The 26,960-nt window shown below is 40.9% G+C and overlaps 2 protein-coding genes across 3 annotated transcripts in view; one reads left to right on the top strand and one right to left on the bottom strand.

Moving 5' to 3' along the window:
• Positions 1-5,921: 5,921 nt before the first annotated feature.
• On the bottom strand, positions 5,922-23,320 carry LOC105489038 (acidic residue methyltransferase 1). Its single transcript, XM_011753613.3, has 5 exons — positions 23,137-23,320; positions 21,090-21,195; positions 17,823-18,067; positions 11,444-11,609; positions 5,922-7,364 (listed from the first exon to the last, which is right to left on the bottom strand). The coding sequence occupies exons 1-5, from the start codon at positions 23,175-23,177 to the stop codon at positions 6,597-6,599; spliced, it is 1,326 nt and encodes a 441-aa protein (XP_011751915.2). The 5' UTR covers positions 23,178-23,320; the 3' UTR covers positions 5,922-6,596.
• An 11-nt stretch (positions 23,321-23,331) lies between these two features.
• LOC105489039 (required for meiotic nuclear division 1 homolog) overlaps positions 23,332-26,960 on the top strand; it is a 48,621-nt gene continuing 44,992 nt past the window's right edge. The window contains exon 1 of one of the 2 annotated variants that reach the window (XM_011753616.2): positions 23,332-23,438. The gene's annotated coding sequence lies outside the window, so the exon portion shown is untranslated. Of the gene's footprint in view, positions 23,439-23,552; positions 23,707-26,960 lie in introns of those variants that run through there. The other variant, XM_011753614.2, reaches the window with a different exon arrangement.

Raw genomic sequence — 26,960 nt, 5'->3', positions numbered from 1 at the left:
ACAGTGGCTCACGCCTGTAATCCCAGCACTTTGGGAGGGCGAGGTGGGTGGATCACCTGAGGTCCGGAGTTTGAGACCAGCCTGACCAACATGGCGAAACCCCGTCTCTACTAAAATATAAAAATTAGCCGAGCATGGTGGCAGACGCCTGTAATCCCAGCCACTCGGGAGGCTGAGACAGGAGAATCGCTTGAACCTGGGAGGCGGAGTTGCAGTGAGCTGAGATAGTGCCATTGCGCTCCAGCCTGGGGGACAAGAGCGAAACTCCATCTCAAAGAAAAAACAAAACAAAACAAAACAAAAACACCTCCTATCCGTCTAACAGGAACTAATTAGTAAATTAAACAAACAAAAACCCCACAAAAAGTAAAATGACAACAACAATAAAACCAATCAAACAGAAGTTGGAAGTTGGAAAAATACTTAAGAATTTAAAAAAAAAAAAAAAAAGGCTGGGTATAGGCTCATGCCTATAATCTCAGCACTTTGGGAGATTGAGGCAGGAGTCTCGTTTGAGCCCAGTAGTTTGAGACCAACCTGGGCAACATGGTGAGACCTCATCTCTACAAAAAAATTTTAAAATTAGCCAGGTATGGTGGTGTACGCCTGTAGTCTCAGTTACTTGGAACGCTGAGGTGGGAAGATCACCGGAGCCTAGGAGGTCGAAGCTGCTGAGACTGCACCACTGTACTCCAGCCTGGGCGACAAAGCAAGACCTTGTCTCAAAAAAAAAAAAAGTTTTAATGGTATGATTCTGCTTTTTTATCTTAGAAATGTAAAAAAAAAAGTATGTCTATACATAAAGAAGAACTTAGCAATATACACATCAAATCTTAACAAGGGTATTCGGAGATGGTGTTACTACCCTGTTGTTGTTTTTCTGAGTTTTTTTTTTTCCTCTGCTGTATTCATTTGCTGCAATTTCAAGATATCACTTAATGCTTAACACGAGTGTCAGACATGGCATGAGCACTTTAGGTAATGACGTGAATGCATAGAAGTGTTCGAAGTCTTCTCCACTCCCAATCTAGCAAAAAAAAGGAGGGTAGAAAGAAAAAGAGGAAAAATTTTGTGGCAGATGTTCTGGAATAAGGCTTAGTGGGAGTTTGCGCAGAGAGGGCTGTGTTAGAAAAATGATTGGGAGAGGAAATTTTAATAAGAACTTTGAACTGTGTTTTCAATCCACTCTGGGGTTTTCTTAAAATGCAAATAAAGGTTTAAACTGTGTTGCTTTTTGTGGCTGGTGCGTTTTTCTTTTATAGAAACATGACCTTGAGAATAAGCAACTAGGATTTTGGCTTTACAAAAGTTCAAAAACATTACCGCATTTTATCAAACACAAACATTGCCTCAAATTAGTAAGAAAAGTTGGATCATGGCTGGGCATGGTGGCTCACACCTGTAATCCCAGCACTTTGGGAGGCCAAGGTGGGCAGATCACCTGAGATCAGGAGTTCTAGACCAGCCTGGCCAACATGGCAAAACCCTGTCTCTACTAAAAATACAAAAATAAATTAAAAAAAAAAAAAGTTAGCTGAGCGTGGCGGCGTGAGCCTGTAGTCCCAGCTATTTTGGGAGGCTGAGGCAGGAGGATCACTTGAACCTGGAGGCAGAGGTTATAGTGAGCCAAGATTATGCCACTGCACTCCAGTCTGGGTGACAGAGCAAGACTTCGTCTCAGAAAAAATAAAGAAAAGCTGGATCATGCCAACAAATCTTGTCCACTTGCTGTTAAATAAAAACACCATCCTCCGCATAATTATTTGCCTGCCCTTCATCTACATTTCATCCTAATATACCTACAATACTGGATCTATGTCTTGATAAAAATGTATTGTATGAAATTTATAAGCTACACTTACTTCATATGTAGGTGTGGTAGCAGTTGAGAAACAATTGAAGCTGCTCCTGCTCAGCTCTTTAGTGGAAAACCCATTCACACCCCATTTTAGAACCTCAGCTTTCCCACTGTGCTCCTCTGCACCCATGCTAAACGTGTGTAGGCCACATTTGCTCAGGTGGAAACAAGCGTGTTGGAAGCAGGATGGGGGGAGTGTTGAGGGGAGTTGAGAGAAGGTTGGCAGAGCCCTGTCCATTTGGTTTCTTAGTCCCTCACTTTAGAGACCCTTGAGAGGATTTTAAGCAGCTCCAACACCAATGTTTTGCAATAAAAGTATTTATCCAAATTTAAAATGTTTGTGCTGCAAACTGATACCATCAAGAAAGTGATAAGGCAACACACAGAATTGGAGAAAATATTTATAAGTCATATGTCCAATAAGAGACCTGTATATATATATATATTTTTGAGACGGAGTCTCGCTCTTGTCGCCTAGGCTGGAGTGCAGTGGCACAATCTTGGCTCACTGCAGCTTCAGCCTCCCAGGTTCCAGTGATTCTCTTGCCTCAGCCTCCTGAGTAGCTGGGACTATAGGCATGCACCACCACGTCCAGCTAATTTTTGTATTTTTTGGTAGAGACAGGGTTTCTCCATATTGGCCAGGCTGGTCTTGAACTCCTGACCTCATGATCTGCCCACTTCGGCCTCCTAAAGTGCTGGGATGACAGGTGAGAGCCACGACGCCCGGCCAGAATATTTTATTTATTTATTTATTTATTTTGAGATAGAGTCTCACTCTGTCACCAGGCTGGAGTGCAGTGGTGTGACCTTGGCTCACTGCAACCTCCACCTCCCTGGTTCAAGCAATTTTCCTGCCTCAGCCTCCCGAGTAGCTGGGATTACAGGCATGTGCCACCATGCCCAGCTAATTTTTGTATTTTTAGTAGAGATGGGGGTTTCAGCATGTTGGCCAGGCTGGTCTCGAACTCCTGACCTCAGGTGATTCACCTGCCTTGGCCTCCCAAAGTGCTGGGATTACAGGCGTGAGCCACTGCACCCAGCCCAGAATATATTTTTTAAATCTTATAACTCAGTAAGAATATATTTATTTATTTATTTATTTTTATTTTTATTTTTATTTTTTTTGAGACGGAGTCTCGCTCTGTCGCCCAGGCTGGAGTGCAGTGGCGCGATCTCGGCTCACTGCAAGCTCCGCCTCCCGGGTTCACGCCATCCTCCTGCCTCAGCCTCCCGAGTAGCTGGGACTACAGGCGCCCGCAACCGCGCCCGGCTAATTTTTTTGTATTTTTAGTAGAGACGGGGTTTCACCGTGGTCTCTATCTCCTGACCTTGTGATCCGCCCGCCTCGGCCTCCCAAAGTGCTGGGATTACAGGCGTGAGCCACCGCGCCCGGCCAGTAAGAATATATTTAAATGGGCAAAGGAATTGAAGACATCTTCTGAAGGAAGATACACAACTGGCCAATAAGCACATGAAAAAATGCTCAACATTATTCATTCGGGAAATGCCATTCAAAAGCATGACATTCCCACTTTGCACCCAAAAGTTTAGCTATAATAAAAAACATGGATACTATTAACAACAGGCCAGGCACAGTGGTTCACGCCTGTAATCCCAGCACTTTGGAATACCAAGGCCGGTGCATCACTTGAGATCAAGAGTTCAAGACCAGCCTGGCCAACATGGTGAAACCCATCTCTATTAAAAATACAAAAAATGAGCCAGGTGTGGTGGCCCATGCTTGTAGTCCCAGCTACTGTGGAGGCTGAGGTGGGAGAATCGCTTAAACCGGGAGGTAGAAGTTGCAGTGAGCAAACATGCCACTGCACTCCAGCCTGGGTGACAGAGCAAGACTCTGTCTCAAAAAAAAAAAAAAAAAAAGTAACAAGTGCTGACAAAGATGTGAAGTTGGAGCCCTCGTGCATTGTTGGAAGGAATGTGAAATGGTGCAAACACTTCGGGGAAAGTATTTGACAGACACTCAAAACATTACACAGTTAACATATGACCGAACACTTTCACCCCTACGTATATACCCAAAAGAAGTGAAAACGTACACAAGTCTTGTACATGAATGTTCATAGTATTATTCATAATAGTCAGAAAGTGGAAACAACCCAAATGCCCATCACCTGACAAATGAATAAAACGAGGTATGTCCATACAGTGGAATAGTATTTGGGCCGGGCGCAGTGGCTCACAACTGTCATCCCAGCACTTTGGGAGGCCAAGACGGCCGGATTGCTTGAATCTAGGAGTTGGAGACCAGGCTGGGAAACATGGCAAAACCCCATCTCTTAAAAAAAAAAAAAAAGTATTCAGCCATCAAAAAAGATGAAGTACTTGTAAGTCCTAATTAGAGAAGAGTTGGGACTGACTGACACATACAACTGATGAACCTTCAAAATAAGCTAGTCACAAAAGACCACCTATTTTGATTCTATTTATATGTAATGTCCAGAACATTTAAATTCCTATGGACAGAAAGATTCGTGGTTGCCAAGTGCTAAGGATGGGGGAATGGGGAATGACTATTAACGGGTACTAGTTTGTCATAGTGGTGACAAAAACAACCCTGTGAATATACTAAAATACTGTACCCTTTAAATGGATGAATTGTATTTACATTTCAATAAAGCTGTTTTAAAAAATCAACTGGACCGGGTGTGGTGGCTCACACCTGTAATCCCAGCACTTTGGGAGGCTGAGGCGGACAGATCACGAGGTCAAGAGATTGAGACCATCCTGGCTAACATGGTGAAACCCCATCTCTACTGAAAATACAAAAATTAGGGCGTGGTGGAGGCTGAGGCAGGAGAGAACCTGGGAGGTGGAGATTGCAGTGATCACACCACTGCACTCCACTCCAGCCTGGCGACAGAGCAAGACTCCGTCTCAAAAAGAAGTAAAAATAAAAAAATAAAATAAACTGGTGAGGCTGGGCACAGTGGCCTTGCCTATGATCCCAGCACTGTGGGAGGCTGAAACCAATAGTTTGAGACTAGCTCTGGGCAACATAGTGAGACCTCACCGCTACAAAACAAAATTAGCTGGACATGGTGGCACACACCCATATTCCAGCTACTGAAGAGGCCGAGGTGAGAGGATCGCCTAAGTCCGGGAGGTCAAAACTGCAATAAGCTGTGATCATGCCACTGCACTCCAGCCTGGGAAACAGGGCGAGACCCTGTCTTAAAAACAAAACAACACTAAACCAACATTAAAAGTTAAAAATCAACTGGTGAAAACATAGGTAAGCCCTTCCTCCTGCTAAGCATTAAAAAAAATTCTATCTTGACCTGACCCTCTTCCTCAGTGCCACCTTTCTTGCACTAGTTTGCTTCCTTGCTCTTTTTCATGGGGAAGGGGGGTGTTGAACTACTTCCAGTGCTGGAGCTCACATGGTGGCTATGAAGTCAACCTAAATAAACAACTGTGTTCTAAATTATGTCAAATGCCTACAAACAATTCTAATACGAAAGCATTTTACAAACTTACTCTTTAAAAGAGGCACACATGTGGATAAAGAAACACAGTAGATTCAAAATGTACAGTTTTATATAAACATTTTGCAAAAATCTTTTTTAATACTTAGCTAGAGCATAGACTAATAACCTTTTATAAATGATATTTAATAACTGCTTTTGGCAACATCTATAATACATATTACAAGTTTCTTTTTATATAAATCTCATTTTTAACCTTCCTTTCTTGATTTTTCCCCGCTGGAAAATAAAACCAATGAGATTTTCAGTACAACTCATTTTATTATTTTAGTGCAACAAAACACTTCCAGATTTTTTTTCCAATTTCAGTTTCAAAACAAACTGACCTGAAATTTTTAGTGTTTAGTATCTGTGACAATGACCAATTAAATGTGTAAGAATATAAAAAATAAATTCATTCATTGTTGGTAGTACTCCAAATTCAATGCGTAAGAACCTTTTCTATCTAAAGCATTTTCCTAAAACTGCAAACTAAAAATCTGTTTATTTAAAACACTTATGTGGTAAAATAATCTCATTTGATTATGGATATCATAAATAGAATATAAAAGATATCACATTTCTTAAAATACCATTTATTTCACTGTGTTCAATTCTGGGTTTCCTAACATCCATTCTACAGGTCAATGAAAATACAAAGGTGTGCAAATGAAACAAGCTATTGAAATGAAATAAAATTCAAGGAGAATAAAAGTTAGAATTAACTTATGAGGTAACTTTTATGTGAGGAAACATCACAGTTGTAAGGAATGCCTCTTTACAGAGAGTCATTAAGATGTGCATTTTCACAGAGCTATTATTTCATGAGCCCAAAATCAAGCAAAATAAAACTTCATGCTTCCTGGAATATTAAATACCATGCAGTGCACTATTTAAGAAAAGAATAGGGTTAACTAAAAGCAGAACTCGCTTATTTTTTGCTTCCTAACCAATTAAGTTCATTAAAAGCACTTGAAATGATGTATTTAACCTGAAAAAAAGTTGCTAAAATTCCAATATAAATGTAATTATCTGTAACTTGCTTAACCCATCTATCCCAAAAACAGTGTAGTGGGGCAAAATGTTAAAAAGAAAAATCATCCAGTGCGCATGTAGATGGGCACGGAGAAGCCAAGCATCCCAGAGCGCGTACAGAGCCAGCCGCCAGGCGACTCAATTCACGCGCTCCTTTTCTGGGGATGAAAAGGTGCTCGTCATCTTTCTATGCAACTGAGAGCTCCTAAATCAAGTCAAAGGGGACCATCGTACTGAAATATTCCATACTTTCCACTGGTCCACCAGCAGGGCTCAGAGGCCATGAGCTGTTCCCCTTGCCCAGGCTTCAGACCAACCTGAATTTCAGCTTTTAATGTTCTTATGGTACAGAGGGGTGCGGGATGGAAGCCATTCAGAGCCTGATGAAATGGAACAGAAAACTCCCATTTTCTGTCACCTGTCAACTTCCTGTAATTCAAATCACCCTTGAATAAAATTAAATGTGCCTTCTGTAATTCAGCATATAAGTCGGGAGCAACCTGAGGCATTGCACAGTACTCATGAGGCAGAGTCCAAAATATATGATCGTGGTAAACCCATTTACCCATTTTAACATACTCTTCCCAGTCAGCCCCACACTTGGACATCCACTTATGATTACCATGTTTTACCTGTTCAATTAACCAATTAAAATCATGTATAGTAGTATCAGAAACAAACCATGGAATTGTTTTTCCATAAAAATGAACCTCAGTAGCCAGTTCAGAGGACAACAAGAAGTTGGCTAATATTAAATCTGTAACAAGCTCAAACCCAGAATTATCAAGAACAATATACACTCTAGTAACAGAAGCTTTTTCTCTTGTTTTCTTGCAATTGCTAAGCAATGACCAAAGATGTTCCATATCATTCAATAAAATGAAAGGTTTTAGGTCTTCCAATGAATTTAGTACATCGGTCTTCTGAGAACTATTTTCTCCACCTGAGAGAGACAGATCACACTTATTTCCCCACAGTGAAATCTGAAAAAGAAAAAGTACAAAATATTCACCCTTCTGCTGAATAGCCAACAAAACTCCATTATGTAGCGGGGTGGGGGAACGTTGCAAAAAAACTAATACATATCTACAAAACTCTTTAAATGCCCATCAAATCCATACTTTCTCTAACAATGCACAAACTTTGTTTCACATGATGCTGTATTAACAAGATAAAACTGAAATTTCTAATTCATCAGTACGTAATGGACTTAAAAAAACTGGTTTCAATTATTTTAGCACTCACATTATTTATTCAGAATAAAAGTTTTTGCAGCTTAACGATATTAGAACACCATCGGTTGCTGTAAAGAGAGGCTCAAAGTTGCCCATATAATGCAGAGTCAAGAGAAAAAAGAAAAGTTTATTTTTTCCTCCTAGCCCCTGCAGAACTGCCCAGTTTCTTTCACTAACTGGATAACCTTAGGACATGACACCTCTCTGGGATTTGGTTCTCTCATTTGTAAAATTTTAAAAACTGAACAAGGTGATATCTAAAGACGCTACTTTTTAAACAAGGTCATGTTAACTAAAGATCCATTGTAATCAATTATCTTATTCCGCTTTAAATTGAATACTCAATTACGTTTTGTAGAAAACAGTATGTAGGCCTATTTTTTTTTTAAGCCATAAAATTACACGTTTAGGACTTCAGGCTCAACCTGGGTTCAAACTCAGCATCTTCAGCTTATGATCATCGACAAATTAAACTTAAGCTCTCTAAGGCTCAAGTCTTGCAACTGAAAAATGAGATATTACTACTTACCTCACAGAATTATTGTGAGAATTGATATAATGCATGCAAATAATGTACCAAATACCTGGCATATAGAAGTACTCAATAAACACTAGCTAAAACAGACTCTACTCTCACTTGTGATTTCTTTTTTAATAAAGATGGGGTCTCACTATGTTGACCAGGCTAATTTCTATCTCCTGGCCGCAAGCAATCCTCCTGCTGTGGCCTTCCAAAATGCTGATATTATAAGCATGAGCCACCTTGTCAGGCCCTCATTTGTAATTTAAAATAAGGAGAATGCATGTTCCAACCAATAGTTTTTTCTGTTTTTTTAATTTTTTTGTTTTGAGATAAAGTTTTCCTCTTCACCCAAGCTGGAGTGTGGTGGTGCGATCTTGATTCACTGCAACCTCCACCATCCAGGTTCAAGCAGTTCTCATGCCTCAGCCTCCCAAGTAGCTGGGATTACAAGGGTATGCCACCACGCTCAACTAATTTGTATATTTTTAGTAGATAAAGGGTTTCGCCATGTTGAACAGGCTGGTCTCGAACTCCTGACTTCAAGTGATGTGATCGCCTTAGCCTCCCAAAGTACTGGGATTACAGGCGAATAGTATTATTTATTTTTATTTTTATTTATTTTTTGAGATGGAGTCTCACTCTGTCGCCCAGGCTGGAGTGCAGTGGCGTGATCTCGGCTAACTGCAACCTCTGCCTCGCGGGTTCAAGCTGTTCTCCTGCCTCGGCCTCCCAAGTAGCTGGGATTACAGGCGCCCACCACCACGCCTGGCTAATTTTTTGTATTTTCAGTAGAGACGGGGTTTTGCCATGTTAGCCAGACTGGTCTCAAACTCCTGGCCTCAGGTGATCTGCCCACCTCGGCCTCCCAAAGTGCTGGGATTACAGGTGTGAGCCACCACGCCCGGCCGAATAGTATTATTTTAAAAAGAGATAAATGAATAAATTTTGTTTAAAAATAAGGCTTAAATAGTAACTAAAGTGTCCAAGGTCACCCTTTTCTCAAGTTTCCTGAAGAAATCCATACAATGGTGTCCACGATGGCCTTCAGCGACTGAGAGCAGGTTCTGTGCTAGCCTCCTGCACTTGCCCTTCACAACGTCTTCGTCTTCGCCCCAACGACAACGTCTGTCGTTAGTTTGTAACGACATAGTTTTTTGTGCAATTACTTGATTGTCTATATTCCCTCAAGATCACAAGTTTTGACAGGGAGAATCAGCCTGTTTTTGTTTTACCACTACAAGCCCAGCACCTAGAATGGCATTTGCCATAGTAGCCCCAGAAATGTGCGTGTGGACAGTGGGAGAGTGCTACGACTCTTGAAAGCGATCAACAGTCTCTGCAAACTAGAATGTTTTCAAGCTTCCCTTGAGAGGTTAACCTGTTGCTCACTGTGGCCACCAAGTGGAGGCAACTCTGGCCCCGTTCACTTGGGAGCACAGTGACAGTGTGAAGAAGTTGTTAGCCAAATCAGATGACAGAAAACAGATGCATGCTCATTCTTCTTCACAGTTTATTATACTTATGGGACAAAGAACACATTCAAAGAAGATGATTCCCTAAAAGAATGGGCTAGCTAGGAGTCAAGAACTAGCATGCCAGTTTTTGTTTTTGTTTTAATTCCAAGGCTAAGCATAAGGCAGAGTTGAAAGGAAAAAACAAAAAACAAGGTTTATTAGTTAACAATGTCCTGGGCCAGGCAAGGTGGCTCACGCCTATAATCCCAGCACTTTGGGAGGCCAAGGCGGGTGGATCACCTCAGGTCAGGAGTTCAAGACCAGCCTGGCCAACATGGCGAAACCCCATTTCTACTAAAAATACAAAAATTAGCCAGGTGGGGTGGCATACGCCTGTAATCCCAGCTACTCAGGAGGCTGAGGCAGGAGAATTGCTTGACCCCAGGAGATGGAGGTTGCAGTGAGCTAAGATCGCGCCACTGCACTCCAACCTGGGCAACAGAGCGAGACTCTAGTCTCAAAAACAAAACAAAACAAAACAATATCCTGACAATTTTTGTTTTGAACTCAAAATATGCCTTTATTTGTGACTTTGCTTGCCCTCGAAGTCTCACCAGGGCTTTGTTGCCCCCTATAATCTGTCAGCAATTCCTGCAGCTTCTATGTTCAAAGAACATCGAGGCTCTGGTGATGTCACTACCTCTTATGCTATCAACTTGGCCCCAACCTCCCTCCCCAAGTTATTTTCAGACCAGCTCTCCCCATTTCCACCTTCGCCCCTCGCAGTCTATTCTCAGAAGCATTCCTTGAAATAGTCAAATAGCATTACCACTCTGCTCTCAGAAGGTTTTCTCTGATGGCTTGTTTCACTTTTAGTAAAAATTTAATTAATACAAGCCGTTCTGTGTCCCTTCCACCCCCCTACCTCTCAGCAACTACAGGGTTTCCTTGCAATTTTTCTCACCTCTCCATGTACTCCCCACACATGCACCTGACTTACTCCTTCCCTGCCTTCAGGTCTGTAGCCTCAGCCTCCATGGACCCTTCCCTGGCAGCCCTGATCTCATCCCCAACATCCCCAACACCCTTTTCCTGCTTTATTTCTCTTCAGGGCACTTTCTAACATTTCTTTTTGAAAGTCTTCCTCACTTTTTCTGGAAAATGTGAGGGCTGGGGATACTGCTACGTACCACATGTTTCCTAATAGTTCTGATTCTAATAATGTGTTGTAAATTTCAGGATGTTTGCATGAATTAAAAACTAAACTGAATACAAGATAAACAAAGAAATGCAATGATAGTGTATTAATGGGCCAACTGACTACCCAAATATTTTCATCCACTGATGCTAACAGCAGGCTGTATCCCAGGCTCTGCGCTCAGCACTTCACATGCAAGAATCTAGTTGAATTCTCACATCAAATTACAAAGTATACATTATCTTCATTTAACAGAGGAGGAAACTGAGGCCCAGATAAATTAAGCGACAGGCCTCAGGTCCAAACACAAATGAGCCACAGAGCCAACACACACCCAAGTCAGCTGGGAGACCAAATTACTATTGTTCTTTCAAGCACGACAAAAGCTAAGCAAATTACTATGAAGTATTCTCTCAAGTATGACAGAAGCTAGAAAGTCAGATAACTTCTTTGCCACTAAAATCATAGCCAGTCAGAGCAGAAAAGATTTCAAACCCATTTCACAAAATTAATGTATTTTCATCTCTTAACACCATTAGATAAAAAATGATCAATTATAGCAAAGAAAAATATTTACATGTTTTGTTAACTGTACAACAGTTTATTTTCTGTTTAAATAAAACACACTCAGAAGATTAATGATCACATTTACCTGCAGAAGTTTAAAAAACTCATCTTTCAGCTGATTTTCATCTAGATCTTCAATAGTTTTTATCAATTGTTGCAGGTGAGTACATAAAGCAATGACAGATTCCTGTGACTCACAGAAATTTTGCTCTTTTGATTCTTTAAATACATCAAAGTAATCGATTGGCGGACTAAAGGAGGAGAAAAACATAAGTGAAACATTTTAATCTGTACATTAGGATAACTGCAGTTCTTAAAAGAAAATAGCACCACACAGTCTCAATAATTAGTGCTAACAGAAACTAGATATAGCATTTATCTAATTGACTAACTAGAAAAACTTAACACTAAATAATCAAATTACACAAAAATCTCTCAAACTCATTTTCATTGTCAAAAGTTCCCAAATCAAGTATTTTTCTGGAAATATTAAATAGTGATAATGACTATGTTCATAATTATTTACCCAGCAGGGATTCCAGGGCAAAAGAAGGAGAAAGATAAATTTCAAGACAACTGTTTTAGTTCAACAAACATTTTTTAAGCACCCGATGTGGCAGAGTTCTAGTAACAAATGTATAGAATATAAACAGAATATTTGAATACAATGCAGCAATCATCAACAGAATGAAACACAGAGTATGATGGAAATACAATGAGTACTTAAGATAAATTAGACTTAATACTATTGTACGTTTTAGAAGAATGATAATTTTTCATCACTAATATTTAGGTATTTTTGGGCAACTTTAACCAAAGGTGACGTATGTGACACGACTACACCTTCATGTTTTCCAGCGAGAGATTAAATCATATTATATTGGCTTAAGAAAATCATAACTAAAAAGATATAAATACTAATTTAATAAACTTTACTGAATTGAATATAAAAGACATTCAGATTATTGGGTCTTCCAAATTAGCTACTTTTTCCATGGGCCATTCATGTTAGGGTAAAAACAATCTAAGACCGATGTAATGGGATTGATTTGTTTTGTTTTGTTTTATTTTTTTTATTTATTTATTTTTTTGAGACAGAGTCTCGCTCTGCCGCCCAGGCTGGAGTGCAGTGGCCGAATCTCAGCTCACTGCAAGCTCTGCCTCCCGGGTTCAGGCCATTCTCCTGCCTCAGCCTCCGGAGTAGCTGGGACTACAGGCGCCCGCCACCGCGCCCGGCTAGTTTTTTTTTTGTATTTTTTAGTAGAGACGGGGTTTCACCGTGTTAGCCAGGATGGTCTCGATCTCCTGACCTCGTGATCCGCCCATCTCGGCCTCCCAAAGTGCTGGGATTACAGGCTTGAGCCACCGCGCCCGGCCTTGTTTTGTTTTAAATAACATACCAGTATTTAAACATCCGAATGATGGCTGCCTCCTTCCGGCCAGTTAGTCACCTCGGGAAGCTTATTCCAAGGGCACTGCCATTGCTCAGGGCACTTTTGGAATTCCTCTTCTGGAATTTTCTTCAGAACTTGCTTGTGGCACATCATTAAACCTCCTGTCAGTGATCACATATCTTCATCCTTTGGAGTCAATTTATTTTTGGAAACAGTCAAAAGTCACTCGGAGTGACTTCAGTAGAATGAGGTGTGTGATCAAATTGGATAAAAACCTTTTTTTTTTTAATCAAAAATGAGTTACTAAAAAAACAGAAGACTAAATTTTCTTTTTGAGGCATGTAAACTGGCTCTGAAAGAAGTTCCAAATAATTCAAAGATGGTTTTAGCAATGGCAGCACTGCTGAAATCCATCAGTCTCTCAAGGTGACTTAAAAGGATAAATATCATTCGGATGCATAGACCCAATCCGGTCCACCACCTGTTTTGTCTGACTCACATGCTAAGAGTGGTTTTTATATTTTTGAATGGCTGAAAACAAAGTGAAAGAAAAGTAGTATTTTGTGATACATGAAATTCAAATTTCAGTGTCCATTAAATAAAGTTTCTTTAGAACACAGCCATGCTCATTCTTACATATTATTTAAGGCTGCTTTCACACTACAACGACAGGTTCAGCAGCTGCAACAGAGACCACATGGCCCCTATGCCCAAAAGATTTACTACAAAAAAAACAAAGATTTACTGGCCCTCTACAAAAGGTTCTAATAAAAAATGTTCTAATGTTTTATTAACAAACCATTCATTAAAGTCACACCTCATATTAAGAATGAGCTTTATTTCTTATATTTAAGAGAGTAAACTCACATAACTATATATAAATCCTCATTTTAGAATGTTTGCTATTTTAGAATCTCCTAAAGCTGTGTATGTACACACACTATGACCCAGTGATTCACTTCTAGGGATATACCCAACAGATGTATTCATCCATATGTTCAGCAAAGAAGTGTTAGAATGTTTATAGCAGCATTCTTCCTAACAACTCCAAACTGAAAAGTACTCAAACATCCATCACAATGGAGTAAACAGATTGTAATACGTTCATATAACGCAATATTATAAAGCAATAAGAATGATCTACAATTATACTGTAACATATGGATGAGTCTCACAAACATAAAAATGAGTGAAAGAAGCCAGACACAAAACTATATACTGTATCATTTCATTTCAGTAAAGTTAAAAAACAGGCAAAACTAACACAGGTCAGGACAACGGTTATCCTGGAGGGGTAATGATGGTGGTGACTGGAAGGGGACTCAAGGTGGACTTCTGGGGTCTGTAAGGTTCTGCCTCTTGATCTGGGCACTGGGTACACAAGTATGTTCTTGAACATATAAGGCATGCGCATTTTTCTATATGTGTATTACACTTTATTAAAGTTTTTTTAAAAATTTAATATTTTCTCTGTATTTTCACCTTTCAATATCTGAAGTGTATGTACTTAATATGTTTAAATTTCACATATGGCCAAAACTTTGAATCTTAATTTAGACTGGCAGACTATCAAAGCACATTTCAGCATAAAATTGTAAATTAATGTAAATATGTCTGCTATAAAAGCTGGTCAGTTTGGAGTTGCCATTGACCTAGGATAGTGATCCTCCATACAAGAACCTAAAAATTAGACATTTCAGAACGACTTCAGTGCTAGCTCCATTGTAAGATGGTTCTTTATCTGCCACAGATATCACTTTGGGAAGAGTTCTACATCCGTGACTGTGCAACATTCTAGTTTCTTGAACTTAAAGCTGCATGTTCCCTCTATTCCATTGAACAATCTGTTCGCTGAACCAGTGGCTATCATCACTCTCTGAGCTTCCGAAAGAAAAACTGACACCCAGGCCCCACCCCAGATCAATTAAACAATCTGTATTTATTCCAACGTAATAATCTAAAACTATGTGGGGTTTTTTTGAGACGGAGTTTCGCTCTTGTCGCCCAGGCTGGAGTACAATAGCATGATCTTGGCTCACTGCAACCTCCAACTCCTGGGTTCAAGTGATTCTCCTGCCTCAGCCTCCTGAGTAGCTGGGATTACAGGTGCCCATCACCATGCCTGACTAATTTTTGTATTTTTAGTAGAGACGGGGTTTCACCATGTTGGTCAGGCTGGTCTCCAACTCCTGACCTCAGGTGATCCACCCGCCTCGGCCTCCCAAATGTTGAGATCACAGGCGTGAGCCACTGTGCCTGGCCTAAAAACATGCATTTTTGAAGCCGCCTTCCTTTTCCCCCACTGGGTCATAAATGTGCAGCCAGGTTTGTGAAAATCTGCTCTAGGTACTTTTAGTCTCTGAACCTGATCAATCTCTAAAAGCAAATTCAGAAACAGCATTGCTGTTGCCTTAAAAACCCAAACTCCACTAACCCTGCTCAAGGTGCCACCCAGTCTTTCAATACTTTGGCAGCTTTGGCTCATACCACAGATATTTTCCAAAATTATGAAACCATCACCCCGAACTTCAGACTACTCTCAGTCCTTGACAGGCATCTAAATCTACTATTTGGGAAGAATGGTTAAATAAGGACTCTAATCTGATTCACACAGTTCAGGCTCACATCCTGGTTCCACCATCTACTAGCCATGTCACCTTGGGCATGTTAGGAATCTGTCTGAGCCTCAGTCACCTCAACTGTAAAATGGACCATAACAACGCCTACATTTCACTGGGTTGCGCAGTCACTAGAACATTGCTAGTTACTGACAGCTCCTTACATCTACTGGGTGCCTTCTCCGTGCCAAGCAGTGCACTGGAGGTTTTTTTTTTTTTTTTTTTGAGACAGAGTCTTGCCCTTTCACCTAGGCTGGAGTGCAGTGGTACGAACTTGGCTCACTGTAACCTCTGCCTCCTGGGTTCAAGTGATTCTCCTGCCTCAGCCTCCCGAGTAGCTGGGACTACAGGCGCGCACCACCACGCCCAGTTAATTTTTGTATTTTTAGTAGAGACGGGGTTTCAGCATGTTGGCCAGGATGGTCTTGATCTCTTGACCTTGTGATCCGCCCACCTCGGCCTCCCAAAGTGCTAGGATTACAGGTGTGAGCCACCATACCCAGCATGCACTAGAGTTTTAATAGTGTATTTTGCTTTTAGATCAGAAGTTCTAAAACCTACCTATCAGAAAAAACAACAAATTGTGATATGAAAAAATATATACAGGCTGGGCGTGGTGGTTCATGCCTGTAATCCCAGCACTTTGGGAGGATGAGGTGGGAGGATCACCTGGGGTCAGGAGTTCAAGACCAGCCTGGCCAACATAACGAAACCCCTCTCTACTAAAAATACAAAAAAAAAAAAAAAATTAGCCAAGCAAGGTGGCAGGCGCCTGTAATCCCAGCTACTGGGGAGGCTGAGGCAGGAGAACTGCTTGAACCCGAAGGCAGAGGTTGTAGCAAGCCAAGATTGCGCCACTGTACTCCAGCCTGGGCGACAGAGCGAGACTCCGTCTCAAACAACATAAAAAAAACTTAAAAAAAAAAAAAAAATATATATATATGTGTGTGTGTATGTGTGTGTAAGATTAAGACAAAAAAGCTGTTCATTAGCTTTTTTGTTTCCCAAAATAATGGAACTGTTTTCTCAAAATAATTTTTACATATGTTTTATTTTACATATGTTTCCCAAAATAATTTTATTTTATAATTAGTGCTGACTTGATGACTTTAAATTATCCTATGCTATGTTTACGAATAGATACCAAAGGATTCCTCTTAGTCAACAAACCTGGATTTTTGGAACCTGTGATCATTAAGGATAATCCAATAATCCCCATTAACTTTTCTTTGGCACTATAAATAACAGTTTTTTGTTTTTTTTAAACAGTCTTGCTCTGTCACCCAGCATGGAGTACGGTGGTGTAATCTCGGCTACTGTAACCTCTGCCTCCCAGGTTCAAGTGATTCTCCTGCCTCAGCCTCCTGGGTAGCTGGGAATACAGGAATGTGCCACCACACCTGGGTAATTACGTATTTTCTGTAGAGATGGGGTTTTGCCACGTTCACCAGGCTAGTCTCAAATTCCTGACCTCAAGTGATCCACCTGCCTTAGCCTCCCAAAGTGTTGGGATTCCAGGCGTGAGCCACCACGCCTGGCCTAAAAACTAGTTCTCTATCAGATGTTTTCCTAGGAAAAATTTAATAATACAAACAAGCCTATAAAAAGTTACTTTGAAACACGTGTACTTTAAAAATCTTTTTCTAAACTAATGTTTTTAAAAAAATGATGAAAGATTAAGACTGTAATACAATAGCATGATTCATTGTTCTCATGACTCCTTAAACCAAATAAGTTGTAACATGTTTATCATCTATTTTAATAAACAAAACATATGCTTACTTTGTCCCATCCTGATTTATATATATGCAACTATTTCAAATTAACATTTTTTACTCAATAAGCAAAACTTCTTTTATTCTATGTCTTTATTATAATCTTCAATTAATTCATGCTTTATTTATCTATTTTATTGAGGCAGAGTTTCACCCTGTTGCTCAGGCTGGAGTACAGTGGCACGATTTTGGCACACTGCAACCTCTGCCTCCCAGGTTCAAGCAATTCCCATTCCTCAGCCTCCCGGGTAGCTGGGATTACAGGCCCGTGCCACCATGCCTCGCTAATTTTTTTATTTTTACTAGAGACAGGTTTCGTTATGCTGGCCAGGCTGGTCTCGAACTCCTAACCTCAAGCAATCTGACCACCTCAGCCTCCCAAAGTGCTAGGATTACAAGTGTGAACCTCAGGGCCTGGCCAATTCGTACTTTAGATATTTACTCTTATGTCTATTCTAGGCAAGTGGATTATAATTGCCAAGAATCTGTTAAATCGGTAACAGCTGTAGAAATGTCCATCAGTAACATTTGTAGAAATGTCCAACAATGCTATTAAGATTTGCTAAACTCAACCAAATTCAAGCTTCCACTGGTGTTTATTTTTAAACTTATCCTTTTACAATTTCAGAAAAAGTATAAATTTCTAAACATTTGCTAGTTGATGATTACACACATACCTCTGGATAATTGCTTCATGAATTCTACGATACATGTAACATTCTACGAACAACCATGGTGAGTAGAACCATCTTGATTTTCCATCACTTTCATTTAAAAGACTCTGTTGATATTCTAGGTACTGATTCCATATATCAGTATCAACAAATTTCTCAACCAAGGGGATAATTGGTTTATCTGTTTGCAATTCATTCCGTAATTTAGAAAGGAGAGAAATAGCTTTCTTTTCAGCTTCCACGCCTTCCTGCAAAAATACAAGAAAAATCAATTATGTGTGTGTCTGTGTCTGTGTTTGTGTGTGTGTGTCTGTGCAATTCCTCTAGGGTAACATATTTTTACAGACTTAAGAAAAGAAAAATGTTCAAAACTACATTATACTTCTTTAAACATTACATTTAGAACTCTTAAACTGAAAATCAAAAACACACACGGATCTCATATGAACATAATCGTGCCTTATCTATCTAAGTTCTGGCCTTTCTGTTATCTTCTGTGACCATTACTACAGACGGAAAGGAACCCCTGCCAGACTTTCCATATCTTTCATGCTTCCATACACATTCTTCTTTCACCATTGACACCACTAGAAAGGAAACTGTGGCCTTTCTGAGGTTTCTTTTGGTAGCTCAATTTTTTTTTTAACTTGTTTTCCACCGAGTTCTAGCTAGGTGAGAGATGAGATATGCTGACATACAAGGCGCTACAATATTATCTCACATGACAGGCCAATTGGAGTGGGGACAAATGTAATGGGATCAGAATGAAGTGAAAATGACTTGGCACCTCTGGTTTTACATCAGCAAGATTCCTGCCCCATTAAAAAAAAGAAAACGTAAGCCTAATAAAAACATGTATATAATAAAATGTAGAGAATAAACATCAAGCCTGAGTATTTTTATAAGATCATTTTTATCATGTTGATATTTAGTCCCTACTTTCAGATCTGTAATTTTCTCAATATAAACATCTCTTCATTCTTTCTTTTGTTCCAAGTAGAATTTATTTTGCTGCTAGAACAAAAGATTGAAGCTTTAGAGATTCTGCAGGTTCAGAAATAGAAGAAAAGAAGTTGTGGCTGACTGTTTTGAGAGGAACTCCCCCTCCTCCAAATCTCTACCATAAAGTCTTAAACTTCAACTCTTTAACCATAAATTCCAACAACTGAGGTTTTATAGGGTATCAGGCACCCTTTTACAGAAACATATACCTACAAAGGCTAATGGATTAAGAGTGATGTCACTGCCAGTTTGTTCACTTACTTGAATTGAACTCAAACATTTACTGAACCCTGTATGTGCCTGACACTAACCTCAGGACCAGAGAAAGATGAATAAAGCCTGGCCCTGTCTCCAAGAGACACACATCTGCCACACCAGGTAGTCTAAGGGGAAGGACGTTTGACCGCTGAGGTGGGGGAAGACAGAAAACTGTGTGGCATGGCTCCTTTGGAGGTAAGCCTGGCCCTGCTATAGGTGGGGGCTTAGGGAGCTAGGAGAACACAGGAGGCCCAAGGAGAGCAGTCATAGGTATAATAGAGGCATGAAAAAAGGACAGAAAGGCTACCAAAAGCAGACTTTATCTGTGTCAACATTTTATTTACATCCTGTTCTGTGTCCAGTAGAGTGTGAAATGCGATAGGGCTGGAGAGACAAGAAACTCTGCCTTTAGTTACCTGATGATTACGGGCATACAGGCCAAGTAGCAATATACTAAGACTTCATTAATTACTACATTTTAGATCACTCTGGTAAAAAAAATGAAATTACAAAAGCACTATGGGGCCAGGCACAGTGGCTCACACCTGTAATACCAGCACTTTAGGATGCTGAGCTGGGAGAATCGCTGGCATCTAGGAGTTTGAGGCTGCAGTGAGCCACGACTGCGCCACTGCACTCTAGCCTAGTAGATAGAACAAGATCCTGTCTCAAAAAACAAAACAGGGCCGGGCGCGGTGGCTCAAGCCTGTAATCCCAGCACTTTGGGAGGCCAAGACGGGTGGATCACGAGGTTAGGAGATCGAAACCATTCTGGCTAACACGGTGAAACCCCGTCTCTACTAAAAAATACAAAAAGTTAGCCAGGCGAGGTGGTGGGCACCTGTAGTCCCAGCTACTCGGGAGGCTGAGGCAGGAGAATGGTGTAAACCCGGGAGGTGGAGCTTGCAGTGAGCTGAGATCCGGCCACTGCACCCCAGCCCAGGCAACAGAGCGAGACTCCGTCTCAAAAAAAAAACGAAAAAACAAAACAACAACAAAAACACAAGTACTACGGTAATTTGCTTACGTATATGACCAAACACTAAAGTGAACTATCCAAATTTGGCTAAATTATACTTGTGTGATAAAAGTATGTCAGCTATCAAAATTATGTTTATGTGATAAACATTAAAACCATTCATCAATAGAATTGTCAGTGTCTGAATTAAGCTGGATTTTAGCAATAAGGAACAATAGGTGATCCCTGTGTTATGCCAGGATTCGTTTCAAAGAAGTTTCAAAAAATATAAAAGAAGTTGAAAGAAGTAGAACATTACACTCAAACTGTGTATGTATTATCTCACTCCATTTCAACTTGGCCAAGGAGAAAAGATCACCGACCATTTCTCTAAATCTTTGTTTTCAACGCTTAAAAAAAATGTACTGGTGTATGCATGCTCTTTTACAGTCTATTGTGTAATAGAAAGATTACTGAACCTACAAGTTTAAAGACCTATATCTAACATAACATAGTTATCTGGATTTCTCCTCATCCATTAACTGAATGGACAAAGTGATTTCTAACGTCCTATTCTGCACTGAATGCTAATGAGTCCCAACTTGAATCAGTGCGTGTCAATCAATTATAATTCATATCACTGAGCTTTGCATAGCAGTTTGAACTTCCAGGACTCAAGATCTCAAATTAGTAATATAAATACTACAACTGAAATTAAACTTGAAATTTAAAAAGCTCTTCTAAGCAACTCAATCGCTTAGTCACTTGGCTAAGTCAATTGCAAGTCTGTTGCCTACTCACCAATTACAACATTAAATATATTAGAAAATACATTCTGAGGTCTAAATAACTGACAGAAGTAATTGTTGGAACACAATTATTTTCTAAATTAAAGATTGGCTGTTCTATCTCCATTTCAATGTATTACATTAAAACCAAATAAATACTTGGCCCATCTATTGATTTTTACATTTAAAGGAAAATTGATGCCTTCAATAACTATTTATTATGTTTCTGTTGAGAAATTAACAAAAAATTAAAACAATTCTTACCTCTCCATGTTTCTCAAAAAATTCACTTTTATGTCGATGCAATGTATCAATAACCTTAGTTAAGATCTGTGGTATTCTGTCTTTAATTGTAAGATATGCAAATGATCTAGAAAAAAGAGTCACATGCATTATATTACTTAGTAGCATCTACACTAGAAGATTGGCTTTTAGTTTCTGGGACATTTCATGTATATTAAACTCTTCATACAACTATTAAAAGGTAGACAAGTATTGTGTGATTACTATATTAAGACATAAGAAAACCTGAAAACTTCTCTGGTATGTCATGGAAGCCAAATTGTCTCGGGGCCTCTAATCCCAGATTCTCCCATGGAGTCTGTTGAATCATTCTTATCTTTCCTATTCTATTGCTTTTATTTTCCTAAATCAGAAACTCGCTTAGCAATGTGACAGGATAGGGAATGGATTAGCTTAGAAATCAAACAGGCTCTTGTCCAGGGTCTACTACTATCTGCTAAGTCACCTGCTAAGAAAGGTGAAAGAAGCAGTGCATGTGAAACCACTTTAAAGTGTCTAACGTGTTTGAACAACATGAATAATTAAAGGTACTTGTAAGCCTGTGTCTCTCAATTCTGTCTGTATTCTGAGTCAATTTTCTTTTCAAAGGTTTTCCCCTTCTCTGCCTTCTCTATCTGCACAATAGACTCCTTCCATCCTATTCTGCCCCTAAGCAAATGAAGACATGCTACTGTCTTTCTCCCAGTCAAAAAATTAGAGATTTTATAGAAGTGTCCAAAAATGAAGCAAGCTAGAGATGAAGAAAAACTTATACCCGCATTAAAAAATTAAAGATATTCTTGATTTTATTCATACAAAAAAACCAAGATTTACAGATTATCATTTTATATCATTTTAAGGAAATACATGATTCAGGTAGAAACAAAGCTTTATTTGGTGGTGAAACTCCGTGCAGTTTTAAACATAGAGCACAGAGCTTAGCTGACCAGTGTTTTTATCTTCGGATCACAAGAGACAATCGTTAAATTATTAGGTTGTAACTCGGGTATTTCTTCAAAAGGTTTCCTCAAATGATAGCTAAGAAAAAAACTGCAAACACTTTCTTACTCTGCGGTGCCTCCAGTACCACCCAAAACAGTGATTAGGTTTTAATGTGTATAGCAACTACGTTGACCAGAATTTAATTTTTAAAAATCATTAATGAAAGAACACTAAAACCTCAGAGGGTAAGCAGGAATATTAAATCAACTGCCACTTGAATTTTCGCAGGCAGTAGGTACAGTAAGTCCTTTTTTGAGATTTTACTTTAATTGGAAAATATTACTGTTTTCCTAACTACTACACTTCCTGCACCTCTGGAGCAAAGTCTCTGGCCAGGAATCGAGTGAGGCCAGAAGCCCTAGGGCGCAAAATTGAAGGAGACACTCTCTATAGTTGCAGGACCTGAAACAGTGCCCGCTTCAATTTTGGGCCATTGGCGCCACTTTCTTGGCCTCAACCTACTTTCTGCGGTTTATTTTCCTCAAAGTGTTCTCGTCTTTTGCAATATTTTGAAGGACCAATTTCAAATATAAATTTGGCCAATTTATGCAAATGGATGTTCTTATTTGCACGGTCACCCACAACTTTACCCAAGAATCTGTAGCGTGATGACTATAAAGCAAAAAACTACAGACAGTTCTTACTGTGAGATTACGATTTGATCAAAAGGAAGAAACCCGTTTCTTAACAGCTCTGAGATCCCCAACTCTTACGGAGAATTTTAACGCCCCCAAAGCGAGTTCATTAAAGTGAATAAATGAAAAGTGACCGCCAGGAACAGACCGCGAAGCTGAGCCCTGTCCTGATCCTTACGAGCAGCCACCGCGGGCGGGCTCCCTCCCCGGGGCCGCCTCCCCTCGCCTCCGAGCCAGTCCGCGAAACCCGCAAAGGCGTCCTGGGAAGCCGCGCCCGGCGGCGGGACTCGAACGCAGCCCACCGGAGAGCGAGCGCCCTCCGCTTAGTCCCCACAGGCTCCTGATGAGGCCCAGCTTTCCGCAAAAGTGGGGAAGAGAAAAGTAAGACGAACCCCACGTCCTGTCCTGAGAGAGACGCCGGGACGACAGCCATTACGTTCCGCGATCCCGGCCGCAAAGATCGGCGCTCAACCGCCGCAGAAACAGAGGCGTTACCGCCGCGAAGGAGGAGCTGAGAATAGGGGTAGTGTGGCTTTTTAAAAAAAAAGTGCTTTTGAATAAAGAAACTTTATTTGGTGCCCGTACAAACGGCAAACAGTGGCTGGCCAGAGGACCCAATCTTCCGGGGACGAAGGCGGGGACAGCGGAAGGCGACTAGAGGAGCGGATATGGAAGCAGCGAAAGCCGGAAGCAGGTAAGGACCGGGAGGTCCCAGGGCCTAGGGAGCGGAAGAGGTCGCGGCGACGTGGGTCACGTGGTCAGATAGTCACGTGGTCCCAGTTGCTCCCGCTAAGTGGGACCAGAGTTCAGTGCGCCTGCGCAGTATCGGGGGTGGGAGGGAGCGCCCTTCCAGGAGATGGGGTGGCTGCTGTAGTGAGAGACTGGTGCTGCGGCTCTTTCCCTGCAGTCCTGCAGAGGAAGCGCGCGTCCCTGGCCCTTCCTTCTTCTCTTCCGGCGGAGAGGTTAGTGTACTGCCTTTCCTTAGCTGCTTGGGTGGTCCGGCTCGGAGGTCTGCGCCCTGGCTCCTGGCCGCCCGGAACGTGTACAGTCACGGGTTACGCTGGTGCGACTGTGACCCTCTGCCTCTTACCGTGATCTTTGGTCGACTTAGCTGGAAGTAAAAAGCACTCAGTCAATTAATGAACCCTTTTTTTGAGCCAGTGCACCGCGGTAACTGTAGAAATCGATAAAATAATTTTGAGTTTGAGGAATTGAACGGCCTGCTCCCAAAGATGAGTGACAGTTGTCTCTTGAATCGTAGCCTAGCTGTAACTGATTTTCTTAATTGGTGTTATTGTCTAAAAGTTGAAATGTGCCCAGGAACTGAGTAACTGCCTAGTATTTCATTTTAAAAATTCGATCGAATGCCTACTATGTACTGGGCGCTATTGTCAGGAGATATAGTAGGAAAAAACACACAAATCTGTATCCTCAAGGAGCTTCCATTCTGGAGGGAAGACACAAAAATCAGCCCTTTCCTTTTTTTTCCTTTAGCGTTCTGTCTCACGTATTTTACTGATTTACCTTGTTTTTGCCTGTCACTCCCAATGTAAGGTTCAAAAGATTCAAAAGATAGGATTTTTGTCTATTTTATTTTCAACTGTATTGTCAGCAACTAGGCACAATGGCTGGCACATGATAAGAACTGAGTTGTTTTGCAGTATGAATTAATAAACTAAAAATTAAAGGTATGTAAGTGATGTTACACAATGGAGAAATGCAAAGTGGAGGAAGTTAGAGAACGGGTGCTGGTTGTGTGTTTTTAATGTAGTGGTTGGGGAAGGCTTCACTGGGTAGAAGACATTTTAGCAAACCTCCGAAGGAGGTGAAGGTGTGAGCCTTTCAGATCCCTGGGAGAAGAGCGTAAGGAACAGCAAGTGCAAAGATCCAGAGGCTAGAATGAGGAGCAAAATAAGCAAAGGAGAGAGCTGTCGGAGTGCTGATAAAGGGCCAGAGAATGTAGTGCCATGCAGGCCATTTTGAGGGCTTTGGCTTTTTTTTTTTTTTGAGACGGAATCTTGCACTGTCGCCCAGGCTTTAGTGCAGTGGCGCGATCTCGGCTCACTGCAACCTCCGCCTCCCGGTTCAGGCGATGATGCTCCTGCCTCAGCCTCCCGAGTAGCTGGGATTATAGACCCATGCCACCATGCCCGGCTAATTTTAGTATTTTTAGTAGACACGGGGTTTCACCGTGTTGGCCAGGCTGGTCTGGAATTCCAGACCTCAAGTGATCCCTCCCAACGTGCTGGGATTACAGGCGTGAGCCACTACGCCTGGTCGGAGGGCTTCAGCTTTTATTAAGTGAACCGTGAAGCCATAGCCACATTTTGCGCTAAGATTTGACTTCAAAGGATCACTTTGGTTGCTTGTGTTGAGAAGAAACTGTAGGGGGCCCAAAACAGAATCAGGGAAACTGGTTAAAGCTATTATAATAATCCATGAGAAGGATAGCAGTTTGGATTAGGTAGTAGTATTACTGATGATGGGCAGTGGTCCCTAGAAGGCCCTTGGGATTTACTGACAGGTTGGATATGGAGAATAAAGAGTCAAAGTGGACTCCACGTTTTTGGCTTAGCAGTTATAAAGATACTAATTACTGCTCGTCAATGGGAAAGACTGGGAAGAAAGGGATGCAAGGGATTCCAGGGGTATAAGAGAGAGATTAGAATGGTAGACCATGGAGTGTAAACTGAATATGGAGGAAGTGAAGTCATGGGGAGTGAGAGACCGCAAAAAGGTGGTTGGATCATTGACTCGTGGGTCCTGTTGGTGTTGAAGAATTGTTGGAATTGGGTAATAGAAGGAGTGAGATGCAAAGATAGGAGGTGGTGCTTAGAGAGTAGAATGGATGAAATTGAGGTGAGGAGGTCCGATGTATTGATAATGACAGTAGGGCCCTGTCTGATAAAAAAACAACGTAAGGCACAAATGTAATCTTAGGCTTTCTAGAAGGTGCAGTGATAAAAATGGGATGGGGTCCGGTGGCTCACACCTGTAATCTCAACACTTTGGGAGGCCAAGGCAGGTGGATCACCTGAGGTCAGGATTTCAAGACCAGCCTGGCCAACATGATGAAACCCCGTCTCTACTAAAAATACAAAAAATTAAGCATGGTGGCAGGCACCTGTAATCCCAGCTACTTGGGAGGCTGAGGCAGGAGAATCGCTTGAACGGGGGAGGCGGAGGTTGCAGTGAGCCAAGATCCCGCCATTGCACTCCAGCCTGGGCAACAAGAGCGAAACTTTGTATCAAAAAAGAAAAAAGAATAGCTAAAATGTATTTGAATAATGCATTTTATTTAGGTCAATATACCCAGACATATTATTTCAACAAATAATTGATAGAAGAGTTGAGATATTTTGCTTATTAAAAAATTGAGGCTCAATTTATACTAGCCAGAATTCAAGGGCTCAATAGCAATGTGGGTTGTCTAGTGGCTACTTTACAGGTTACGGGATAATGACCATGGGCATGAGTGGCTGAGGAAAAGTGAAAAACAGGACCATTCAGGAAGGGAGATTAGGGAACTCAGGGCCAGGGTTTTGGAAGAATCATCCCCACCACTGATCAGCATGGATATAGAAACCATTGAAAGTTACTGCAACAATAATATTACCTGTAACTTTTACATACATTGTAATAGTGCTTCATGTAGCCTCCATATTAAGGTAGTCAATAGCGTTTTGAGGTAAATAATTTATTCAAAGAGGCCAGGTGCAGTGGCTCACGCCTGTAATCCCAGCACTTTGGGAGTCCAAGGCAGGCGGATCATTTGAGGTGAGGAGTTGGAGACCAGCCTGGCCAACATAGTGAAACCCCGTCTCTGCTAAATAAATAAATATATATATATATAAAATACAAAAACTAGCTGGGCTTGGTGGCGCACACCTGTAATCCCAGCTACTCAGGAGGCTGAGGCAGGAGAATCACATGAACCTGGGAGGTGGAGGTTGCAGTGAGCTGAGGTGGCACCACTGCACTCCAGCCTGAGTGACAGATCGAGACTCCCATCTCAAAAAAAAAAAAAAAAGAATTTCCTCAAAGATAATGAAAGAATCCAGGACTGTGGACACATTTCTAAAATATTTTATAGTTAGGTTCTTCAAAATTAAGTGGTTCAACTGGAATGGAATAGTACTAATCAAAGGTGAACTGCAGTAGCCAATTGGACTAGAATGAAACACAGAATACCGGCTTTTGAAGGGATTTTGAAAGC

This window comes from Macaca nemestrina, chromosome 5 (genome assembly GCF_043159975.1).
Source record: "Macaca nemestrina isolate mMacNem1 chromosome 5, mMacNem.hap1, whole genome shotgun sequence".
Lineage (NCBI taxonomy): Eukaryota > Metazoa > Chordata > Mammalia > Primates > Cercopithecidae > Macaca > Macaca nemestrina.
The sequence above is the reverse complement of the archived record's forward strand: the minus strand, read 5'-3'. Positions and strand labels throughout refer to the sequence as shown.

Bases quoted from the DNA above. Each gene is read 5' to 3' on its own strand.
- LOC105489038 (XM_011753613.3), bottom strand. From the start codon at position 23,177: ATGGCTGTCGTCCCGGCGTCTCTCTCAGGACAGGACGTGGG. The intron at 21,196-23,136 runs GTTCGTCTTACT...TCTTTTTTCTAG, and splicing joins CTCTCAGGACAGGACGTGGG to ATCATTTGCATATCTTACAA. The intron at 7,365-11,443 runs GTAAATGTGATC...TTTCTTTTTCAG, and splicing joins AGTTTTTTAAACTTCTGCAG to ATTTCACTGTGGGGAAATAA.